Genomic DNA, 19,688 nt, shown 5'->3' on the forward strand with positions numbered 1-19,688 from the left:
ACAGGTAGAAGACAGAAGGACAGCTCCTAGACGTTCTTTTTTTTTTTTTTTTAAAGATTTTATTTATTTATTTGACAGACAGAATAGCGAGAGCAGGAACACAAGCAGGGGGAGTGGGAGAGGGAGAAGCAGGCTTCCTGCCGAGCAGGGAGCCCGATGTGGGACTCAATCCCAGGACCCCGGGATCATGACCTGAGCCGAAGGCAGACGCTTAACGACTGAGCCACCCAGGCGCCCAGCTCCTAGACGTTCTTAAAGCTCACACATCTCAACAGCGTCTCGGTCCCTGAGATCCCATGGGGTGTGGCGTCAGAGCCCACACAGACCTCTGATCTCGAGAGGAAGAGGGCCCTGGTGGAGTCCTTGATGCCTTTTGTTCCTGACCCGAGGCGAGTTAGGTAACCTTTCTGAGCCGCCCTCACCGGGTCTGTAAGGGGGGCGCAGCTCATGAGTGAGAGGCCAGTGGAGCTCTTCGGCTGGCCGTCCAGCTCCAAGGACGTGGAGTATGTGTTGGGGCTATCTGTTGCCATCAGAAGGCCTTTGGGAGGCAGAGGAGGAGGAGGAGCTCTGTACTCGCTGAGGAAGGTTTGTTGGATTCCACCCGGGGCCAGGTGGGGCCGCTGTGCAGGCTGGCGCAGTGCTGGGTGACCTTTCCTGCTGTGCCCTGGACTGGGCGGTGCCTGCTTGAAGGCTCGTCGCCTCTTCTGCCAGAGCCCTCCGACCACTAGCCCGCAGCACGCATGCCGCTGACGCCAGATGCCTGGGGGGGGGGCTTAGAAACCCTCAAAAGCTGGGAGATTGTGGTCCACAGGTGAGCCTGTGTGCACACAACCTGTGTCCTGTTGGTGTAAGAAGTGCTCTGAAGGGAGCGTGTGCAAGGGGCCTCCCAGGAGGAAGTGTGAGCTCCATCGCCCGTGAAGCTACACACGGGCATCCGTGCTCGAATTGAGCTTGGAAGACGAGGAAGAGCAGAGCTTGGAAGACGAGGAAGAGCAGAGCTTGGAAGACGAGGAAGAGCAGAGCTTGGGAGGGCTTTCTGGGCAGAGGGCACTGCATTGGCAAAAGCATGAGTCCACAGGGTGAGCTCAGCGAGATGGCTGGGAAGCAGACGTGATGGGAAACAGGCTGACGAGGAAGGCAGACGCCGGCTTAGCACAACCACGCCATCAAGTAGGGGGTGTGATCTCCATTTTACAGATGGGGAGACTGAGGTACCAAGAGGTCAAGGGAGCTGTGCCCTGAGGCTCGTGAGTCAGTCTCTGGCAGAGCTGAGTGTCCTGGCTCCTGACGCCCTGCCAGGCTGTGTCCCAGGAGAGGTGGAGGGTGGAGCCCTCTCAGGGCCGCTTTCCCGGTACCTGGTTTGAGCTCGCGGGGTTCTCAGGAACTCCCGGATCATTCTGTTTGGCTGCTTGACTTCCGTCAGCAGGTGTCTGCTAGGCCTTGATTTGGAATCCACCATGTCCCCGGCCCCTGGGAGACCCGAGCCACCAGAGGCGTGATGCCCACTCCTCTGGGCCCTTGCAGGCTAAACGACACATGGCCCCATTCGCGGGCCCAGGCGGGGTACCGCTGCTCACAGCGCGAGGCCAGCACGGCCGAGGCTCTCTGCAGGCTTGTGTGGGTCAGGTCAGGTGTATCGATCACCACCCCTGACCCACACTAGGGTCCTGTGACTAAGGGGGAGAGTGAACACTGAGCAGGCAGTGAGTCATGTCCACCACCCCAAACCTACCCAGACACCTGGGCTCCACCACGTTTCTCCCCCTGCCCTCATTCCCCACCACCCCTCTCTTCTGGGCCCTTAGGAGCCTCCGTCCTCAGTTTCTCTGGAAGCCATCTTTGCTTCTCTCACTCCCTCTCCTCTGCTCCCCTCTAGGGTCTCCTGGTGCCCCTCCCCATCCCTCTCCAGCCCACCCCCAGCACAGCTGGGACAGCATCAGCTTCTATAAGACAAACCCAACCTTGTCATTCCTCTGCTCAGAACTTATAGGCTCCAAAGGCCCTCCCCCTGCGTCCAGCCTCCCTCTCCATTCCCCTGTGCCTTGAGCTACCCCTGGAGCTCTCCTCCTTCTTCGCCTCCTGCTGGCCCCCACCTCACCCTGCATCTGGAATGCTCCTCCCCGGGCAGCTCCGCACCCAACCTTCAGAGCCCCGCTCCCGCGTACCTCCTCCTGAGTTCTGTAGAGGGACTCTCTCCCTCCCATGCGCAGCCCCTCCCTGGCAAGAACTGTGAGTCCCGGGACCGTTAGGGAGGACTCAGCACACAGCAGAGGCTGGGTGAATTCGGACTGAAGCCACCTGCCACACGGGGAAGGAGTGCCATCATTAGGAGAGAGGAGAGACTCCGGGGACTTGCTTTCAGTCCTGCTTGGCGCTAGGCCGCTCTTGAGCTAGGTGTCTCCAGGAGTTTCCCTGCTTGCCCCATGCAGGTGAAGACACTTGTCCCAAAGCTGAAGAAACCCAGAAAGATCATCGCGGATAATTCTCTGTGTTTGAGCTTGAACTTCTTGCCTTTTAAGAGGCAGAGCTAAGTGCCAGTGGTTTCGTCCAATGGGAAACACAGCTGATGTGCATATGTTATGGGTGGGAGAATCTTCTGGTAACTCAACCCTTTAGGAAAGCAGTTTGGCAGCATATTCATTGACGCTATAAACCCACCCCTGGGGATCTATCCTGAGGCAGTAGTTCTAAATACAGGAAAACAATTATGCACAAAGGTCTTTATGGTAGCATTCTTTTTGATAGTGAGAAAGTCTAAATATTCAACAAGGGAGAAAGTTAACTTAACCATGATGGACCCATGAAATGGACAATTATGCAGCCCATAAAATACTTTTTATGGGGGCGCCCGGCTGGCTCAGTCGATGGAGCGTGCGACTCTTGATCTCAGGGTTGTAAGTTTGAGCCCCACGTTGAGTGTGCAGGTTACTTTAAAAAAATAGAATCTTTAGAAAACATATTTTTTATAAAGAATATGCCATGGCATAGGCAATTCTTAAACTATGTTAAATTTTTTAAGAGATATAAAGGTGCATATATACCATGGTTATAACTATGTAAAAGTAATTCCCCACCTCCCCTCAAAAACATTTTTTTCTGTGCTTAGAAAAAAACTAGAGGAAGCAGCAATGAATTTAATCAGTGGTTTATCTTTGAGTAGCAAAAGTGTAGGTTTTTTTTTTTAAGTGTGCTACTTTTATAACTATAATAAATACCTTCGCAATTCTAACTATATTTAACCTTTTAAAATTATCCAGTGGGAGCTAAGGGAGTCCCTTTCAATTCCTTAAACTTCTTGGAATGAATCATTCCCTTGTCTCCAGGCCCTTGCTTTATAAAATAAGGGAAAGAAACTAGCGTTCACTGGGGCGTGTGTGCCAGGCTCTTCACACGCATTATCTAATTCAGCCTTGCCAGCGGATACCCCATTTTGCAAATGAGGAAGCTAAAGCTCGCAGTGGATCCTCTGCTAAGAACTAGGTTTTGCCCCAGGACAAAGCCCCTGCTTGGCATGCCACCCCCCACCCCGGGGGCCCCTTATGATTATGAAGATCTTCACCTTGGGGGGGAGGCAGGGGAGGTGGGAGGGGGTGGGGGGGTGGGGCAGCACAGGTGAGAGGGACACCTGAGAGCACTGTGTCAACAGAGCCTGTGCAAGAGTTTATCTTACAGGGTGGGGAAGGTCAGCTCACCAGCAGGTGGGGAGAAGAGTTCTGCTGACTGCAAGCAGAGCAGGTGTGCTTTTTAGCTCTCCGTCCGGCCCCAGCAGCCTTCTGCTGAACAGGATCTCCCCCTCAGCCCACATCCCCATTCTGCAGGTTCCCAGCCTCCTGTGCCTCTCAGTGCCCAGGATGCAGAGCTGCAGGTCTAGGGTTCGAGTCCCGGCTCCACCACTGACTTACCTGGGGCCTCGGGCGAGCACCCCCCACCCCCCACTTACCTGTAAAGTGAGATTGGACGAGACCAGAGGTTCCAAACTCCAACACTAGGCAGCTAACAAGCAAAATAGCCGAGGTGTGAGAGCAAGAGGGCCGATAAGAACACTAGCAAAAAGGAGGCGCCTCCCAGCCTCGGTGGGTCAGTGCCATGCAGGAATGCAGACGCAGAGAGGCAAGATCTTTTGGGGTGTTTAAGACAAGCCAGAAATATGGATTTTTTAAAATACAAAATGTCTCAATTTATTAATGTCGACTCAGATGAAAATATGTACATATGCAGGCCGAGGGAAAGTGGTCTGCTGGCATGATGATATGGCCTGTGGGCCCCATCCGGGACCTCTGGAGTCACCTGTCTCTGGCACCTTCTGGCTTTGGCCGTCTGGTTCCTGGACTCCTAGTCTACAAATGGAGACGGTGCTAGGCAGAAGGAGGCCCAGGCCTGTCAGAGGAGGAAGGCCAGTCCGCTAAGGAGGAGGTGGCCCTAAGTGGCTCCCCTGGGCCCCCTTACACACCCTAGGCAAATGCGTGGGCTTTAAAAGGCTCTGCCCTGCTGCCTGCCAGAAACTCAATCCCAGCTGTGGCTTGTGTGCTGGGCACGGTGCTTGGCAGTTGTCCCGCACAGCCTCGCTTTATCATCGTGACCCTGATGAACCTCACACGCCCACAAGGAAGTTGGCCCTGAGTGTGACCCGCCTGAAGGCATACAACCCCAGCTGTGCTGGGAGTTGAATCCAGGAGTGTCTGCCTCGATCCCCTGAGCTCCTGCATGTGGTCGTTACACCCCTCGGAGGGGACCTGGCAGGTGCTGGTGCTAACGATGGTGTTTGGTACCTGGAACCGAGCACATGTGGAGTGGGAGTACGTCTGCACGCTGTGTGTGCAGATCTGTGTCCTGGAGAGCTGGACTTAGTATAGGCGATGCTTGTTCTTTGCACTGGTACGTTCTGCGAAGCGGCTGCGGACCTGGAATTAGTGACCACGGCTCCTGAGGGAGAACACGGGGCTGGGTTCCTGCGAGCCCCCGGTCACATCGTTCCCATCAACGGGCCAGTGCGTCACCTTGTTTTAGGGTGTTTCTGTCTAAAGACACCTTCTTTAATATAACTTGTTGATGTCATTCACATGGAACTCACATGGACAGCACTGTAATTCCTACTGCACAACGTCACCTGACACACGGATTTTCTCCGGAAGGCACATCACCACTTCTCGTGCATGGGAACACTAGCCTCCACACTACACTACAGGTCGTTTTACACGGCAAAATCACCAACAAGAAGGACAAAAATGTTTTTAAAAATGTGGCACTAAATAGGCTGCAGAAAGGACCTCTTAGCAGTATAAGAAGTGAAACGAGGTTGCCTTCCCCCCACAACTGGAAACGTGCACATCAGGAACTCCCATTCTTCACCCCACTGTGCGTGTCCGTGCAAGAACCACGGGTGTTGATTTGGGGGATACAGATCATTTTTAGTGAGTAGGTGAATTCGCAAATACAGAATCCGCAGATAGTGAGGCTCCATCCACTCTAATTGTGTCTCCTTCATCTTTCTCTGGGGGCTGCTACCAGGATTAGGAGTTGTCAGCACAACTACTTGGACTTTCTGGTGTGGAGATGTAATTTGGAGGGGCAGCTGCACCGGTCCTGGGGCCCCCCTAGTGCTGCCACCTCATACATACCAGTGGGTCCCCCGAGCCTGAGCTTCCTTGGTAGTAAAATGGAGAGGACACTCCCTAACCTGTGGGGGGACGTAAGTGTGAATTGAGAGCATAAATGTGGAGCCCCCAGGACTCCCGGGGGCCTGGTGAGGTGCTAAGTGACTGCTTTCATCCTTTTCCCTCAGGGGTGGTTATTAAGGGTTTTGTCCTCCAGTCCATGCTACATCCTGATGATTCAGATGACCTCTGGCTCATGGTCTAGCAGGAGAGACAAGCCCCCAGATAAGACACCATGTGTACAAAAGACTGTAATAATATTAACCAAGTGCCATAGAGGGTTTTTTTTTTTTTTGCCCCGTTTTGATTTGCTAAGAAGCCTGCACGTACATGGGTGGTGACATCAACCCAAGTGCATACACACCCACTTATTCAGCAAATATTTATTGAGGGCCTGTGATGTGCCAGGCACTGGTCTAGGTGCTGAGAATTATATAAAGAACAAAATGCACAGACATCCTTACCTTCCTGGAACTTATATCCTAGAAAGAAAGTAAACGCAGAAATATCTGTTGCTAAGGGCTGTGGAGAAAATGCATGAGCAGAAAGAAGGAGTGCTGGAGAGGGAGGGTTGTATTTTAAACAAAGTGGTTGAGGCAGGTTCGCGGAGAAGGTGGCCTTGGAGTAAAGACCTGCAGGGGGAGAGAGAATACACGGGGCAGAGATCAGGGAGAACATTCCAGGCAGAGGGAACAGCCTGTGCAAAGGCCCTGAGTGGGAGTGTGGCTGGAGCAGCGTGCATGAGGGGAGCAGGAGGTGAGGTCAGAGGGAGAAGGAGGGGGGACAGGATGCAGGGCTCAACATCAGCCAGAGTAAGGACTTTGGCATGCATTCCAACAAGGGACCATTGGGAAAGGTTTTGGGCAGAGGAGCGACATGACCAGATTCATACTCTAAAAGGATCCCTCTGGCTACTGTGCGGAGCTTGTAGGGCTGAGACTGATGCATCACCCGGATGGAGCTGGTGGCTTGGGCCAGAGACGGAGCGGGGAGACCTCACATCCAGAGCAGGACTTTGTATTTTGGACACGTTCATTTTTTTTTAATTTTATTTTATTATGTTATGTTAATCACCATACATCATTAGTTTTTGATGTAGTGTTCCATGATTCATTGTTTGCATATAACACCCAGTGCTCCATGCAGAACGTGCCCTCTTTAATACCCATCACCACTGTGAATTGTGGACACGTTCATTTTTAAGACCTTCTGTTAGATCGAAGTGGCAATGTCCTGAAATTCTGCCATTTGGTAGACAATGATTGGTTTGTGACTTTTTCTTTCTTTTTGCCCGTGGACCTAAGTGTATATAAATGATTCTGTAGTCAGGAGCCCCTGAGATACCAGCTATTATGATATTTCAGATTAGACGCTGGACTGGGGTAAAGATGTAATATATATGAATAACATTAAAAGAAGACTAGATTTAGGTTAATAAATAATTACTACTGTTTGTGGAATGCTCTCTATAAACTGGGCTCCTGCTAGGCATTTAGCGACCTTCTCGCTAACCATGACCGTGCTCATGCGCAACAACTGGAAGTAGCCCCACCTTACAGATAAAGAGACAAAGGCTCAGAGAAGTCAAGTCCTACTGTCATAGAGATAGTGGGTGGTGGAGTTTGGAATTCAAATCCAGCTATATTTGAGGCCAAAACCATGGTTCCTTTCTTTTAGATTATTAAGTCTCTTAACCTCATTCAGAGGACTTTCAAAATAGAACATAGATGTTTGCGGAATCTGCCTTTCAAAGCATTTTTAAATGCTCATTTTCGGTAAATGAAGGGGTGGGGCAGCCCCTCCAGAGAGGGAAGGCTTCTTGAGAGAAGGGTTTATATGATTCCCCACCCTCCTGTAGCAAGTGTGAGCCATACCGGGCCCCGCCAAAAGCCCCAGACCTTAGCGAAGGTGAAAGAATTGGACCTGACACGGGAAATGCCCGCTGGAAATCAGCCAGACAAGGATCAGCTGCTGAGGATGGCAGGGAAGCCAGCAGCTGGGAAGGAAAGGGGCCCTGGGAGGAGAGACGAAGCGTGCTGACAAGGGGGGGCGGGGGGCCATGGTTCCTGGGCTCAAACAGGAATGGTTGGGTGAGTGGGACTAGTATCCCCGCACACAGCCCCCAGGAGCTTCAAGGAGCTGGATGAGACTTGGCTCCCAGCAGGAGCGGCGTGCCCAGGATGGTTGGTGGGATGGGAATCAGTTGGCCCACCTTCGGTCTCATGTCCCCGTCCCGCAGCTCACACTGTGGCCTTTGGCAAGTCTGCGGTTTTCTGCTTAGGAAAGTGTGGCAGTTGGACTAGATTGTGGGGCAATGCTCAGAGAGAGGGAGGGAGGGAGGGAGAGCGAGCCAGAGGCAGCAGGAGGTGATGTGGGTCCCAGGAAGATGGAAGCCCTCTGATCTCAGATTGGGAGGGGGCTGTCTCCATGGAAAGGGGCTGTGGTCCCGGGCAGAGGGGATGACAGGCTCACATCCCTTCGGTCCTTGTGTCCCATGTGTTCATATGTCCTGCAGCTTCCCATAGGCGGAGCACAGCACACACAAGGTGCCCCGGGTAGGCTCTGGGGTCACCGTCTCCCTTTGAACTTGCAGGTTCCCGGGGGGCAGTCCTTCCCCACTGTAAATCCCATGCCAAAGTGTCTCTTGTAGCATTCACTTCAAGATCCTTATGTCTCCTGGAGAACTGGTCTGCTTCTTGCTCTCCCATAACCACGAGAACAAGAAGACTGGGCATAATTTCTTGTTTCGCATTGGTGGCCAGGAAGCTCAGAGCTGCATCTGAACCTCGTCCACAGTGCGTCATCATCACGCTGTGGCACCCCCTTCTGCCCTCCCGGTTTCGGTGTATGTTTTATCATGTGCCATCATGAGCTGCCCTAAAGTGGGTGGGATGTACACGGTCTTACCTCTAGGCCTCTCTTCCATGACTTTTTTACCCAAAAAGCTACCTTTTGTTCTTACTTTCTAGAACTTCTGCCTGGATTCAAATGAGGGCAAGGGGTGGGGGCTCGTCACTGGCGTCAGGAGTGGGGCTCCCAGCCTGGTGCTGGATACAAACCTCAGACAGATCTCAGGCTCCTCTCTGGGTTTTGTTTTCTCGCTGTACAATGATAGGTCGTGACAAAGTCTACCCAGGATCCCTTCCATTCTGGACTTCTGAGAGCGTGTTCGCCCTGTTGGTACTTGGGGGTAAATGTGGGAGTGGGGAAGGGGGCCAGGCGGAGACCTGGACCAATGGGAGAGTCCCTAGACGTGGAGGCCCCGCCATCTTCCCCTTCCTCTGATGCTTTAGAGCTGGAAGTTCGGGAGGAGGGGGTAGGGAGAGAAGCCAGGCTCAGGCTTGACAGCTCTATCAGCCAGGAAGCCCAGGAGAGCATATGCTGTGGCCAAGGTCGCTGAGGACCTCCATCTGCCAGAGTCACTTGCCAGGAAGCCACTGAGCTGGGGCCAGCACCAGAACCCCCCAGCTCCCCTACCTTCCCGTGGGTGTCTGTAGACAGGCAGCCCTGAAGCAGCTGGGGGGGGGTGGTGCGGGATGGAAGCCAGTGTTCCCTGCTGCCCCCTCCCCACATAGGAGGCCACCCCGGGGCAGCTGGCCTGGGAGAGAGTGCCAGGAATTTCAGAGTCACTCCTGGGCCTGCTCTGACAAGCCCGAGGTGGTGGTAGAGCAAAGACTCTCTCTGAAGAAGGGAAAAGAGAGATCCCCCTTCAGGAGGGAGGCCGTGACAGAAATAGCTGGAAACTCTCAGTCCTCCGATGGCCCAGGACTTCCCCAGCTGTCCATCAGTCCTCTCCCTTGCCTGGGTCCTGAAGAGATAGGTGGGGTCAGAAGGGTGACTCCCACCAAATGCACGGTGGCTGAGACTCAAGGTCACCGAGAGGAACCAGGCGAGGTGGCCGGGAGGAGCTGAGGGTCCCTCAGTGGAGGAGGGCTCACGGAGCACCCCCGGGCTAAGAGGCAGGATGCTGCTTCTGCTGAGGAGGTGAGAACGGTGGTCTTCATGGTGAGGGCTTCTCCTTTGCCCTCAGCCTGGGTTCCGGGGGGTGCAGGGAGAGACACTGGCTAGGGGAGAGGCACATGAGAAATTTCTTTTTTAACACTGGTCCTTGCTCTGCTTACCTCCTGTTTTGGTGGTGTCCTACTTTGTAGAAGCACCCTGTCACCCCCTCTCTTCCACCACACTCTTAGAGCCTTCTAGGAAAGCAGATTTCTCCTCTCTTGTGCAGCATAACGCTATGTATCCCAGTTCCATTGTATTATGAGACCTTCTGATGCAGTAGAAATGCGGGTGCCAACGGCCTGGAGGTCCAAGGTGTGACCTTGGGCAGTCTTGCCACCTCTGCAGCTTCAGGTTTCCCACGCGTCAGACGGAACAGCGTCCACCCGGCCTCCCTGCACGGGGGACAGGCGAGGATCAGATGGGCTGGTGGAGACACAAAACTTCAAAAGGGGCAGTCTCCATCTCCTGTCTCCTCCGGGCTGACCCAGAGTCAGGAGTGCCAGGAAAGCTCCCAGGGCCAGCTGCCTGAAGTCAGGCAGAGGGTTGGAGGGGCTGCTTCTAATTCTCACCCCGTGGCACCTGGCCAGGCCACCCTAGGCAATTCCCTTCCCCTTTTTGGACCAGGCCTGTCCTTTTACAACTGTTCATTTAAAATATATATATTATGTAGGTTTAAAAAATGTGTTTTTTATTATGATAAAAGTTCATACATCATAAAATCCACCCTTTTAAAATGTACAATTCAGACAATGGAATATTACTCAGCCATGAAAAAAATGAAATCTTGTCATTTGCAACGATGTGGATGGAACTAGAGGGTATTATGCTAATCGAAATAAGTAAATCAGAGAAAGACAATGAGCATATGATCTCACTCATATATGGAATTTAAGAAACAAAACAGGATCATAGGGGAAGAGAGGAAAAAATGAAACAAGAAGAAACCAGAGAGGGAGATAAACCATAACAGACTCTTAATCATAGGGAACAAACTGAGGGTTGCTGGAGGGGAGGTGCGTGGGGGGATGGGGTAACTGGGTGATGGGCATTAAGGAGGGCACGTGATGTAACGAGCACTGGGTGTTACATGCAACTGATGAATCACTAAATTCTACCTCTGAAACTAATACACTATATATTAATTCATTTAAATTAATTAAAAAAAGGAATACCTCCCCCCAAAAAATGTACAATTCAGGAGGGTTTAGTATATTCACAGAGTTGTGATCCATCACCGCTATCTAATTCCAGGACATTTTCCTCTTCCCCAAAAGAGATTCCCGCTAGCTGTCATGCCCTCTTCCTCCTTCTCCTAGCCTTTGGCAACCACTGATCCACTTTGGGTCTCCACCGATTTGCCTGTTAGGGACCTTTCATATAAATGGAATCAGACAATGTGTGGTCTTTTGTGTCTGGCTTCTTTCATTTGGCATATTTCAGTCATAAAAACACTCCTTCGGGTGTTTTTAGGACTGATACCCCATCCGCCATACGTACCACATTTGGTTCATCCATTCCCTAGACGCTGGCGGACTCGTGGGTTGGTTTTCTCCTTTCAGCTACCGTGAAGAGTGCTGCTATTCCTAAACAAGTTTTTGTGCGAGCTTCTGTTTTCTGTTCTTCGGGGTATCTACCTACCAAGGCAATTGCTAGGCCACGCGGTAACTCTATGGCTAACATTTTGGGGAACTGCCACTGTTTCTCTCTCGGCCGCCCCGCCTTCCCACCAGCAGGGCATGAGAGCTCCAGCTTCTCCCCTCCCACCCCCACGCTGGTTATTGTCCATCTCTTTGATAATAGCCATCCTTCTAGACGTGAAGTGGCTCACTGTGGAAAATACACAGTACGTAGATTTTAAGCTGCAAAACCTTTTTAGCTAGAGCAGCAATCTGACTGCAGATCTCGCCTGTGTGGAACGGATGTGGGAGGGGGTCCCTGCAGGCGAAGAGGGGAAGGAGCCCTGAGCCCACCCCCCCATCCCCCCCACAGCCCCAGAGGCAAATTCTCTGGATGGTTTGCAGCCCCCTGCGGGGCTTGGGGCCCCAAGGCTCGCCAAGGTCGGAATCCGAGTCTAATCTCTGAAGGCCGCCTGTGGAGTGGCCGTAGCAGCCCTCAGCCAGGTCCCCCTGGCCTCGGGCAGCCCCCCGGGGACTGTCTGTCCTGCTCCCAGCTCCGGATCCAGCGCCGAGGGCACCTTGTGCAGGGCACAGGCAGCGAGCTGGAGAAGTGCCACCGCCGCCCCCTTCCCAAGTTCAGGAAGAAAGGTCCTACGTTTCTCTGAGGGTGCGGCCAACCGCAGGGGGCCGGTGGAAGGTTTACTGAGCTCCTCAGCCGTGGAGAGCCCCCAGGGGCACTAATCCTCTGAGACGCAGAGCACGGCTCCTGGCACTGACCCAGGCGAGCCTTCCACCTCCTGCTTCTCCCGGCTTTGACATTCGAGGGGCACCGGGCGCGCTGCTGTTCTGCCTTCTCATGTTGCCTTGGCAGAGAGAGGACCACCCCCCCAAGTTCTGTTCTGTGGATCGCAAGGCTCTGCTTTCCACAGCTGTCAGAGGCTTGAGTCATGAGACACAGATTGTTCTGTTCCCTTGGATTTCAGGATAGCTTTCTTCTTTTACTGATGGCCGAGTCTTTGCAAAAAAAATCATTTCTAGTACATACGGGGACTTTCACTTAGCTAGAATATTAGATTAACGCAAGTGCCTGGTTTCTCCCCCATGACATGTTGATTGAGTAAAAGGCCACTGAGTCTTTGAAGAATGCAGCTTTCTCATGTTGCAGGGGGGAAGCTGAAACCCAGGAGCCCTAGGAACGGAAGAAGAGAGCATTCATTGGAAGTCCGTCATTTCATTAACAGCCCAGAATCAGAGAAGGTTGGATCCAGAAGTGTCCTAGAGACCATCTAATCCAACTCCTGGCCTCCCAGTCGTGCCTGCTTAGACCATTGTGTCACTAACAGTTGTGTGTTGATTGTGTTTATTTTTATGAACTCCCCCAGAGGGTGGTGTTCCCTGAGATTTGACCCAAGGCATGGTATGCTGAGTGGTCACGACTGTGAGTGATGGGAGAAGTCCAGGGGAGAAGACACACGGGGCAGAGCCTTGCAGAAGGCGCGTGACGTGTGCATGAGGACAGGGCAGGGAGCGGGCTGCAGGCTGGACCGACAGCCCGTGCGGAGCTGCGGGAGTGACTGACGGGGCCTTTCTGGGGGGCCGCTGAGAGCACGGGGGCAGGGGTATAGAGGAGCGGGCCTTGAATGCCAGAATCAAGCATTGTGCCCAATTTTTATGTAATCGGGGGCCCCTGTTGCATCTGGAGGTTTCATGGCTTCCTCTGCTTCTGCTGCCACCCTGACCCGGGCTCTTCTCGTGTCTCACCTGGGAGGTCTCCATAACCTACCTGGTCTCCCTGCCCGTATTCTGCCAGCCACACTCCACAAAGGCCCCCTGCCCAGGGGCTTTCTGAACTGCAAGTCTGATCATGTCCCTCCCCCTTCCAAGGCCCTTCCTGGCTTCCTGTTGCCCACAGGATAACAGGACCCTGCCTTAGGTGGCGCTATGTGGCCTGGCGCTACCTCGTCCTGCAGCCTCACCCCCACCCTGCCTCTGATCTCACCAGGCGCCCTGGTTCCCTCGGCTGTCATGCCATTGAACTACTCACTGCCTTTGCCCAGCCTTCTCCTTCTTTCCCACTTGCTTTCTCCGACTGACGAACTCCTATTCATCCTTCAAGACCCAGTGTAAATTTCTTTTTGGACACGCTTTCTCTGACCCCCAAGAGGTCATGTGTGATGCCTTGAATGTGTTTCTGTTTTAAAGCTCACGTCGTGTTACAATGATTTACTTCCAAGATACTGGCGATTCCCGCTTTTGAGTGCGTGTTTTGTTGTGTGCTGGGCTGAGCCCCAGGCACGCATTATCCTGCCACAGTAGCCCACGAGGTGCATCTGTCACAGATGAGGAAGCTGAGATGCAGAGAAGTGGTGTGACTTGCCCAAGGCATGCACCTGGAGGGCGACAGAGCTGGGGTTTGAGCCCAGATCTGTTTGACTCTATTTCTGCATCCTTCTGTCTCCTGTTCCCTGGATCCCGCTGTATCCCCCGGACCCCCACTCTAGGCCTTCAGGAACCTGCTGCGTGTGTGAGGCGCTGATCAAAGGGGGCGTGCAGCAGCGTTGTCATGGTGCAGGCAGGATGGGGAAGTGGAGGGAGGCTGGACGAAGGGGCTGGCTTTACTCTGGTGTTGAGGTGATAAGAGACTCTGAGCCCAGCTCCCCAAGGTACGCCTTCCCTTCCCTTCCAAGCAGCAGCCTCTGGCGGCCTGGGCACAGGGCTGCGGGATCCAGGGGAGCAGGCAGGCGGCCTGGCGACATATGCCATGGCAACCTGCCTCCTCTCTGGGGCCCGGAGCGGGAGGGAGGACTGGAGAGAGCACGCCCGGCCTTCTGAGTAGGATCCTGGAGAGGTGGCTCCCTTTGGGCCTGGGTGGCTTCTGCCCTCCCATGAGGGACCCCCACCTGCAAGGTCCCATCCCAGCAGGGGAAATGCCACTTCCACCTCTGTCCCGGAGGAATGGCCAGCTCTGGCCTCCCAGGAGACCATTGGGTCCATCCAGGTTCAAACGCTGTCCCCCGTCCCCCCACCCGCACCCCCTGGGCCAGGGAGGAAGGAAGAGGGAGCACAAGAGGAGAGAGGTATGGGGTCGTCAAGCGAGGTAGGAGCAGGGACAGCTGAGACAAAGCCCTCATTGTACTGAGGCCACACTCGGCTCCAAGGCAAACCGGGCATGTTGCCTGCCTCCCCGGACGGAGGCCTGGGACTCCACCTGGAGTTTCCGAGCTCCGTAGCAACCCCGGCTCAAGCTGCCTCGGAAGAGTGAGGCCAGTCCTCCGACCCGAGTCCTGCCTCTGCCAGGCTGTCCTCCCGCAGGCACCGCCCCCTCAGTGCATCCTCCCAAAAGCAAGAAGGGAAGGGGGGAGGCTGCCAGGGAAGCCAGGCTGCCTGGGACTAGAAGCCAGGGTCTGTCTGGCCCTGCAGCTCGGCCACCTCGGGCCCAAATGTGATAAATGTGATAACACATCGCCCCTCTGGGCCCCCCAAGCCATGCCAGGAGGCGCGGAGTCCTTGGTGGCCTTCCTGACAAGTGAGGGCAGCACTGTGGTCCCATGGTTCCTCCTCCAGGGGCTGGCCCAACCGTGCCTGCGTGACCGGGGACGATGGGTGGGACACGTCCCCGAGCTGGGGCGAGCAGCTCAGGTCACAGGCCTGGTGTCGGCAGCTCCTGGGCCCGGCACCCGACACCTCCGGGCAGACAATGCCGGCTCTGTCCGAGCCCTCCAGGGGCACAGGCTCCGCTCGGTGTCACAGCCGGGAAACAGGCCACCTGAGCGGTGCCTTTGTCCCCTCAGGAGGCAGCCCCGCCACTGGGCAGGATGAGCAGGCTCCCTGGAGGCCCTGACGTGGGAAGGGGTGGTGCCCGGCCAGGGGACTCCGGAGTTTGAGGCCCAGCCCCTGGGCATCTGGTGTTGGTCTGGTTCCCCTGTTGGCCCGGCCGCACGCTGGGGTTGTGACTGAGGCACGTGCCTCCCTCTCGGAGGCTCAGGTTCCTCATCTGTAGGGGGACTAATCACAGCACTTCCTCATAGGGTTTTTGGGAGGAGCCAATGGTGCACTGTACGTAATGTGCTTGGCCCAGGGTCTGTGCGCAGCGGGGCTCGGTGACCGCTTCTCTCCAGCATGCGGGAAGGTCGGGGCACGGTGTCCTTGGCCACGTCTCCAGTAACCCAGGCTTCTGTCCTTAGTCCCTGCTCTGAGCATGGAAGGAGGGAACAGGGGTCTCTGGGGCTGGCAGGACTCGTGGCTGCAAAGAGCCCAGGCCCCTCCGTCTCTGGGATGATGCCCAGGACAGGACTCCTTCCTACAACAGCCAACGCCCAGCCCAACAGGGGGCTTCTCCCCTCCTTAAACCCCTGTAGGGCTGCCCTTGGAGCCTAAGCCTCTACCCGCTTGTCAAGACTGCCAAGGATGGTCTCTACAGGCCTGGTCACTTCCTACTCCTTCCAGCCCACCAACCCCACCCCCCCAGAGGAGGGCTTCTGTACCCATTTGCCCCCTTCCTCGTCTGCTTTGAGCCTGCGCTCTGAGGTCCTGACGCGTGCCGAAGTCAGCATGCATGTTTGCATGGACGGGTGCAGGCATGCCTGAGTGCCGCATGCACGCGGGAGGGCCCGGCGCGTGTCCTGCATCGTGGGCAGATCCCGAGCATGCTCCCTGAGACGGGTGCGGCCTGTCTTGGAATGGCAGGGACGTAGTACCTTTTCACATTCGTTGTATCCATATGTCTTTCTACACATGTGCTGGTATGTTGGTCTGTCTTGTCTCCCCTGTAGACAGGAAGCCCCAAGCCACACGCCAACGGGCGCTCTGGGAAGGTGACGTCGAGACTAGCCCAGCCTAATTTGGGGATCCTGGTCCTGCTCCAGGAGTCCTCCAGCCTGCAGCCCCCACCGAGGAGGGAGGATTGTCCAGCGCAGGGTGGGGTCCGAGTCAGGGATCGGGGTGCCTGGCTTATAGCGTAGAGGACTTGGTGCTGCGCTGGGGGTCAGGAGGCCCTGCCCCGATGCCCGTGTGACCTTGGGCAAGGCCTTCGAGCTCTGTCTCCACGTTCAATCATCTGGAGAACCCGGGGTTGGATCTATGATTCCTGGCTGCCCCTGAAGCCCTGACCATCGAGATTTTAAGTCGGGGGCAGGAGTGCGCTAACTTCGTTGGTGGAGGCGGCTGTGGCTAGTGCCTGGCCTACCCGGCCCTCGCTCGGTCCTGGGGTGTCCTGCTGAAGGGTAAGAGGAGGAGCCATGCCAGGCAGCGGCCCTAACGAGAGGATGACATGGCCTGGTCCGGCCCTCCCCGCGGCACCCCCAACGCGCCCTCTCTCCTCAGCCCCGGGGACACCACCCATCCCGCCCTTCACCCGGACCCGCAGCCTCATGGCCATGTCCCTGCCGGGCAGTAGACGGGCCTCTGCTGGATCCCGCAGGTGAGTGTCCCCTTGGCTTTGGAGGGTGGGAGGAGGGAGGGTCTCTGCCCCACCCCCCACTGCCACCAACTTACAGTGTATCCTTGAGCAACTCATTTCCCCAGTTTTCCCAGCTTTAGAATGGGCTTGCTATCACTCACCTCCTCCAGGAACTACTGAAAGGCTCAAGGGACACAGTGGATATAAAGTTCTCCGAAGCAGTAAACCACTGGACCCAAACCAACCTCAGTATTGCTATTGAGCTTCACAGTGACCAGGGGGGACTCGTGCCATCCTCCACTCTGGCTCACTTGGCCCCCACTTTGACCTGTGCGTGCCCCTCCTCTTGTCCCTACCTCTGCCTGCCCCCTCTCCCCCACCTCCATCAGCCCCTGCAGGGCCCTCCTCGGGGCTCGGGGGACCCTGGAAGTGGAGGACCCCTGGCGAGGGCAGATGGGACCCCACCCTTGGCCCCGCCCAGCCTCCATTCCTGTCCTGGGGAGCCAGGAGGACCAGCCTGCTCCTGGTTTTCCATCTTGATTTGCGCTGTCTGTTCTGTCACCCCTGTCTGTGCGTCCCCCTCTCCCCTCTGCTTCTCTTCCCGGCCCGTGACCCCGCAGTGGGGGCCCTTGGGGCCGCAGCGGCCTGGCGGTGTTCGCCCAGTGTCCGCAGCTGCCTGCCAGCCCGAACGAGCACCTGCCTCTTCTTCCTGCCTCCAGGCGCACCTCTCCCCCCGTGAGCGTGCGGGACGCCTACGGCACCTCCTCTCTCAGCAGCAGCAGCAACTCGGGCTCCTGCAAGGGCAGTGACAGCAGCCCCACGCCCAGGTAACCCCTCCCCGTGCCCGGCTGGTGATGCACCTGCACCCCGCGCCCCGGCTGCGCGGGTGGGGACCAGCCGACTCTGGCTGTGCGACCTCCAGCAGCTCATTCCCCCAGAGCCTCAGCTCCTGCCCGAGAGAGGGAAAGGTGACGCCCGGCTGCACACTTTGGGACTCCCTGTCCCAAAGACAGGGGCTTACATGAGTCGGGGGTGATGCTTTCAGAACCGGGGCCCAGCGGCAGGCAGCTCCGTCCCGTCTTCCTGCTCTACCGTCCTTGGGGTACGGCTTTTGCCCTCGCCCTTACCAGAGGCTCCTACACCTCCAGGCATCAGGTCAGCCTCGGGGCCAGGAAGGAAGAAGGTAGAAGGGCCACCCCCCCCCCGCCCCCAACAAGAAGCTCATGTTTTCTGAGAAGGGACACTTCCCCAGGAATTCCGTCTACGCCTTGCCGGCTGGCACTGAGACATAGGATTGGGTGACAGCTGCTGGCCAGGTGGTGCGGGGAGCGCCAGCATTGTCCCCAGTACCCTGCCACCATGCACAGAATTGGGATTCTCTTGGGGGGAAAGGCAAGAATGGAGAGCGGCAGGCCACTCGGGCGTCTGCCGTCCTGCTCTCCTCGGGGGGTCCACCTGCGCCGTGGCAGAGGTGCGGCAGGTTTGGGAGGCAGAGTGTGTTACAATGTGGCACATGCTATGTTGGGAATGGAACCGGAAGAGCAGGCTGGGGAGGCAGGTGAAGGGAAGCTGAGCGCTCCATCCTGATGCCCCAGAGGAGCCCGGAGCTCGGGGAGCATGGGCTGGGCATTCATTCTTCCAGTCCCTGAGTCTTTCCCTTATCCATCAAGTGGGGCTAACATCCCGCAGGCTTCAGTGAGTTGATGTCTGCAGGTGGCCCGAACTGGTAGCTGCCATCATGAGGACTTGGGTCCCACATGAGCGTCCCAGGCCACCAAGGCTGGCTTGCGGCTCCCGCGGCCAGAGCACCTCGTGGGAAGGCTGGTCTTGTCCTTCCAGTGGAGAGGGTGTCGTTGGTGTGAAGTGATGTTCAGATCACGCAGAGGGAGCCGTTCTCAGAGTTTTCCACCTCAACACACATGATGGGTGACCCACACACGCAGGACCCACGCCCCAGCCTCCTGGCCGGGACCCCACCCCGAGTGCAGGGGGCATGAGCGGGATGATGTGCTCACATTTTGCAAAGTATACGATTGGCAACTTGAACACTTTCTCATTAGTAGCAGATTTTTGCAGCGCACGTCATAACTGCAGCGCAAGGGACTGTCCCAGCCCTGAGGTTGAGCACTGCCCCCGTGGGAGGGTCTTCTTGCCCATGTGGATGGTGGCCGTTATGGGCGAGCAGCGGGGCCTCGGCTGTGGCCTCAGTGCAAACAGGTGTTCCAAGGCGGGAACAGCGGAGACCCACGGATTATAGTATATTCTTCTTCTCAGTTATTTATATATTTTTTCCGCAAAGATAGAGCTAGTGACTAAAAATGTATGAGTGTGAAATGTCATATTAGAAAAAAACCACTCATGAAAGCAAATGGGAAGAGTGAGAACAGCGTCTTCTCTGACTCTCCACTGTACTAGTTTAACTGGTTTGCCCGGGGCCCGGGGAGGAGCCCCTTCTCACTCACCGCAGCTCCGCACCCCTCTAGCACGAGTCCTGGCACGGCGGCCCACAGACGGGGCGTCCCCAGCTCCCACCCGCTGCCCCAACCCTCTGCCCCTTGTCACGCAGAAAACAGACCGGCGTGTGATAGGCCTTGAGTTAAACCTAGGGACCACGGGGTGAGTCAGTAGAAGAGAACCCGCCCCTTTCTCTCCACCTCTAGCCCCACGCTCTCTGCAGCGGCTGACGGTTTACGAAAACTTTTCCCTCCGTAAACATGAGGCAGCTCCCGCGGAACCTTTCAAACTGCCTCCACGGCGGCTGCTTCGGCAAACCCGGCCTGTCTTCAGACCTGTGGGTGTCCTCGCTCCTCCCTAAGCCCCGGGGGTCCGCGTGCCCTGAAGGGGCAGCGTTGGGTGGCCACAGGGCCTCTGGCGGGCTGGGTGAGAGCCCGCCCGACTGTTCGGCCGAGCCCCGGGCAGGCGTCCTGGCACACCGTAGCGTGCTGGAACCGGGTGCTGTCCTTCTGGGGGCGAGGCCGGCCCTCCCCCCTCCTCCACTGGGCCGGGGTTCCTCCACCG

The 19,688-nt window shown here is 56.1% G+C and overlaps 1 protein-coding gene across 7 annotated transcripts in view; it reads left to right on the forward strand.

Moving 5' to 3' along the window:
- Positions 1-19,688, forward strand: part of SNPH (syntaphilin) — a 34,979-nt gene that overhangs the window by 8,081 nt on the left and 7,210 nt on the right. The window contains exons 3-5 of one of the 7 annotated variants that reach the window (XM_078057076.1): positions 12,655-12,710; positions 16,045-16,691; positions 17,291-17,497. In XM_078057076.1, coding sequence (XP_077913202.1) covers positions 16,510-16,691; positions 17,291-17,497 — 389 coding nt within the window. In that variant the 5' untranslated portion in view covers positions 12,655-12,710; positions 16,045-16,509. The remainder of the gene's footprint in view (positions 1-12,654; positions 12,711-16,044; positions 16,692-17,290; positions 17,498-19,688) is intronic. The other 6 variants (XM_036121754.2, XM_036121756.2, XM_036121749.2 and 3 more) reach the window with 6 other exon arrangements.

The sequence above is a fragment of the Halichoerus grypus genome, chromosome 10 (assembly GCF_964656455.1).
Source record: "Halichoerus grypus chromosome 10, mHalGry1.hap1.1, whole genome shotgun sequence".
Taxonomy (NCBI): domain Eukaryota; kingdom Metazoa; phylum Chordata; class Mammalia; order Carnivora; family Phocidae; genus Halichoerus; species Halichoerus grypus.